Here is a 4,501-nt window from a genome sequence, read left to right as displayed (position 1 = left end):
AATTATAAATATTTCACCTGCTTGAAAGCTCATGGTTTGTTGTTGCTTTTTATTTAAGCAAATTCTGGCTTACCTCTTTGGAAATGAAAAAGAACAGGAATGTGATAAAAGGAAGAAATGTTGATGTACTTGGAGTATATGAGAGATAAAAGTCAACAGAGAGAAAGGAATAAAGCCAGCCAAAAGAGGGGGTGGAAAAAGGAGGCAGGAAAAAACACAGAAGGATAAATATGAAGAAACAAGGATTACAAATGCATGTTTCAATGTCAAAAGCTATATGGGTCAAGATGTTTGACATATGCTTGCTTTTGGAGACCTAGGATTTGTTGATTCAGAGATACATATTGCTCTCCTGAAGAGGATTCCAAAGCATGTGAGATACGCATCTGGATGAATGTGTGTAAAGAGTAAAATAAAAGGAAGGGGTGGGGGGTGTGGGGAGAGGTGCAGGAAAATCAGATTGGAGAAACAAACAAAGCCAAAAGGAAAAAGAACAAGTGTTCATGTTAGCACAGTCCTTTCCCAGGAGTTAGCTGTCAAAGTCATCTCTTTCAGACTCCCCCTCTTCACTGCCTGCAACCGGGGAATGACTTGGAACACGAGTACCCATTTTCCAGTTTCCAAAGCCAAAGGGAACAAAATCATTTATTTCAATTATAGAAAAAAAAAAACCACCAAGCAATTCCAAGAACATACAAGGTATCTTCGACTTCAATGACGGTTCGACCTTACTGTTCAGATACACAAGGCACACGCACATTTAAAAATCATAGAATGCTTTGGGTTGGAAGGGATCTTCAAAGGTCATCTAATCCAACCCCCCTAGAGTTAAGCAAGGACATCTTCAACTAGACCAAGTTGCTCAGAGCCCCATCCAACCTGACCTTGCATGTTTCCAGGGATGAAGCGTTTACCACCTCTCTGGCAATCTGTTCCAGTGTCTCACCACCCTCACTGTAAAAAATTTCCTTGTATCTAGTCTAAATCTTCCCTCTTCTAATTTAATACCATTACCCCTTTTTCTATCGCAACGGGCCCTGCTAAAAAGTTTGCCCCCATCTTTGTTACAGGTCCCCTTTAAAGTATTGAAAGGCCACAGTAAGGTCTCCCCAGAGCCATCTCTTTTCCAGGCCGAACCACACGAAATCTCTCAGCCTGTCCTCTCAGCCCTTTGGTTGTCTCTGTGGGTCTCCCTGGGATTTGTTCCAGCAGATTCATGTCTTGCTTGTGCTGAGGACTCCAGAGCTGGACACAGCACTCCATGTGGGGTGTCATCAGAGCATCATAACCAAATCAGCCAAATAAATAATGGAAGTCACACTCTAACAACTCCAGATGTTATCAACTGATCAATAAACACTAACATCAGACTGCTACAAAGAGACACAATTAGAAATTGCTTCAAAGTAGCACATGAACAATATTCTGCAGTTCAAACATCCAAACATGCTGAACACCATTCTCATAGTCTAAGGTTTTTTCTAATTAGCCTTCAGAGGATGAGTAATAATTTTCCAGGGCAAGTGCTTTTTAAAGATCAAAATCTACCTTATTATTATAAAAATGAAATATCATTGCCACCCTGTACTTTGATTTTCCTTAAAAGGAAAGTGCAAGTGATACAAGAATGACTCAAGACCAGTACATACACACAGAATCTATAGTTATATAAAGCCCAAGAATTTTCCCTGATTCAAGACTGCCAGTTAGAATAAGCACCAATTATATATGAAAATGCTTAGCCTGATTAAAACTGTTGTCCATCACATATGGTTACACTGCAAATAAGCTCAAAGACCTGATAGAAGTTGTAGTTTTTTACTCTGGTAGAGCACATAACTCAGAGTAGTAATGAAATGAGGTGACGAGCAGCTAGCAGCTCATCCTGCTGTAGCACACAGCTGAGGAGAACATTTGTACGTGAAGGATCCTATTGTTCAAACATATAAATAAACTATAAATGGTAAATAAATTTTACAATCATGATTATAAAACATTACAGTTTTGATCCTACATTTACATTCTGGTATTTGTGTGAAGTCCAGCACTTGCCTTCAGGAGCTCTGCTGAAGGTGATGAGGCTGCACACAGATGGAAGTGTCAGCCCACACAGAAAAGCTTTCCAAAACTAGGCCTAATCAGTGCAAACAGAATAGAGCAGTACCCAGTCCTGATGCAATACAGTCACACCTTTAATACTCTTTAAAACCAGTAAACACACTTGCCATACATGGATACCACCATTGACTGTTATCTCAACTACTCAAAGGATGTTCAAGCAGCTTCATAACATCCACAGAACATTTACAACTAATAAATCCCTCTAAAATAATCTGGAGCCCACTAAAGACAGTTTATCTTTAGCCACTGGTTACCTCCTGAGCATTTTTACCTTCTTTACTACTACCAGTATGTTAAGATGGTCTACATTTAATCGGTACAGTTTGGAGCTTTTAATGTCACTGTCTTCTCCCTTGAAGACACCAAGTAATGAATGACCTTTGTTGTTCAATTGTACCACTTAGCAAAGTGAACAGAATTTCTGGAGGCAGTGCTGAAGCTTACTTATAAATAGTAATTCCTAGTCAAGAAAATAACAAGAGCTGTGTATGTAATTTGAAGAATATTTTCCTGCCACAAACCAAGCTACAATAGTTTAAAACAGGTAAAGTAGCATTACCTCTTTAAAAATAACTCAATTACTATAGCAAATGTTTTAGCAGTGTGAGCGCCTTTGTGCTTGGTGCTTTAAAAAAAAAAAAAGTTAAAAGTCAAAGTGCATTGCTCCTATCAAGTGTCTAATTAATGTCATGCATAGTTAATTTAACCACTCCAACCTAAGTGCAAAAATCAGTATATTTGATTTGCTGTCACAGTGTGTTCACTTTATATAGGTGAAAAGGACTCGTGAAGATTCAGAGCAACAGAGACAAAAGCCCTAGGAGGACACCAGAAGCTTGTTCAAAAAAAATCCAAACCTCCAAAATAAACACAGCTTAAACTAAGACCAAACTCACATACAGGTTATCATCACAAAGAGAAAGTAATACTGTTACCTAGTGGTGGAAAGCCAGGTACATGCAAAATCGTACAGATCTCCTTTTTAAAAAAAAAAAAAAACAACAAAACCTTGGAATTCTCATCTGCAATCTAAAAAAACCCAGGCCTAATTCATAAACTAATGACAGATACTGCTTCTCTTGCAATCAGTTCTGCAACAACAGGTCCGTATTTTTGCACCTGTCAGTTTTGATTCTCAGCAGAGTAGGTGACAAACTACAAGAAGCTACATGATTTCCTGACCATACCAAACCTCTGCTTTACACACCTCGTGCAACATCAGCAAGAGCCTGAAACCCGTGGTATAAAAGCACTACAACCTTAATCCTCAAACATCAGTTCTCCACAGAGCAAAACAGGACTGTGCATCCCTCAGAATCTTATCAGATCCTGTTTTCAATTATATAAACCAATATCAGCTGAATTCAGTCAGCATTCTCTATGACATCTGGACAAACACATTTCTTTGCTTTCTGCCAGAAAATAAATAAATAGAGAAAGAGGAGGAAGATATGAAGACTTTCAGTGTCACTTACTCAAATGCAAAGAAGAGTCCACTGGTGACCAAGATGAGAACAAGAGTCAGGTAGAAGACTCCGGTCTGTCGAGCCATCATGATCCTCCCATTGCAGAAGAATTTGTTCCTTCCAGGAAAAACCTCCCATTTTCTCTTGGGAGCTGATTTCTTTTTCTTATGGGGAGACTCCATGGGAGACGAAGAGCTGTGTGTGCTGATCTGACTATATTCGCAGTCTTTCATGGGCCCACTACCACCTCCAGGAGTCATCGAGAGAGTAAAATGTGGGGAGAACCCCACCAAAAATATATACTATATATATGTGCAAATATTCTTCTGACCAAGATAACCCTCTCGACCAGCCCGAGTTAATAAAAAAGCAAATAAAAAGATGAAAAGTCTGCTACCAGACTAGTAATAGATGTATCATGCAAACACCAGTTAACTCTTCGGAAACCAAAGCTGTCATACCAGAAACGCTTTAGAGGGATCCTTCCTTCCTTCCTTCCTCCATCCGTTACAAAACAACCATATAGGACAATCCTTTTTAAAACAATTTATCACAAAACAAAACAAAATTAATTATAAAGCAATTAGGCTGTCCAAAAAAACTTAGTCCTTTTTTTTTTTTCAAGTTTATTTTCAAATGGGAGGGTTTTTTTTTCCCTTCCCACACACACCCTGAGAGATCTCTCAGATGGTCAGAAGGTTGGTCAAGGCAAGATTTAGCAATGGAGTCTATCGTTCACAGAGATTTGTTATAATCCTCCTTTGGGCAGCAGATTGCATTGCTAAAAATGACCATTCCTAAAACGGTCCCTCAAGAGACACGCGTAACAAATCATTAAGGGGGGGAAGAAAAAAAAATCAAGAAAGAAACCAGTCTGCAACTCCAGCTTCCGAGAAACACTTCGAGCTCTCTTC

At 39.0% G+C, this 4,501-nt stretch overlaps 1 protein-coding gene across 1 annotated transcript in view; it reads right to left on the bottom strand.

The window, feature by feature from the left end:
* The window catches only part of ZDHHC14 (zinc finger, DHHC-type containing 14), a 109,721-nt gene extending 105,874 nt beyond the window's left edge, over positions 1-3,847 (bottom strand). The window contains exon 1 of the mRNA XM_010132082.1: positions 3,597-3,847. Coding sequence (XP_010130384.1) covers positions 3,597-3,847 — 251 coding nt within the window. The remainder of the gene's footprint in view (positions 1-3,596) is intronic.
* Between the last annotated feature and the right edge of the window lie 654 nt (positions 3,848-4,501).

This window comes from Buceros rhinoceros, unplaced genomic scaffold (assembly GCF_000710305.1).
Source record: "Buceros rhinoceros silvestris isolate BGI_N320 unplaced genomic scaffold, ASM71030v1 scaffold4620, whole genome shotgun sequence".
Classification (NCBI taxonomy): Eukaryota; Metazoa; Chordata; class Aves; order Bucerotiformes; family Bucerotidae; genus Buceros; species Buceros rhinoceros.
Note: the sequence above shows the minus strand (reverse complement) of the source record. Positions and strands in the feature narration are given on the sequence as shown.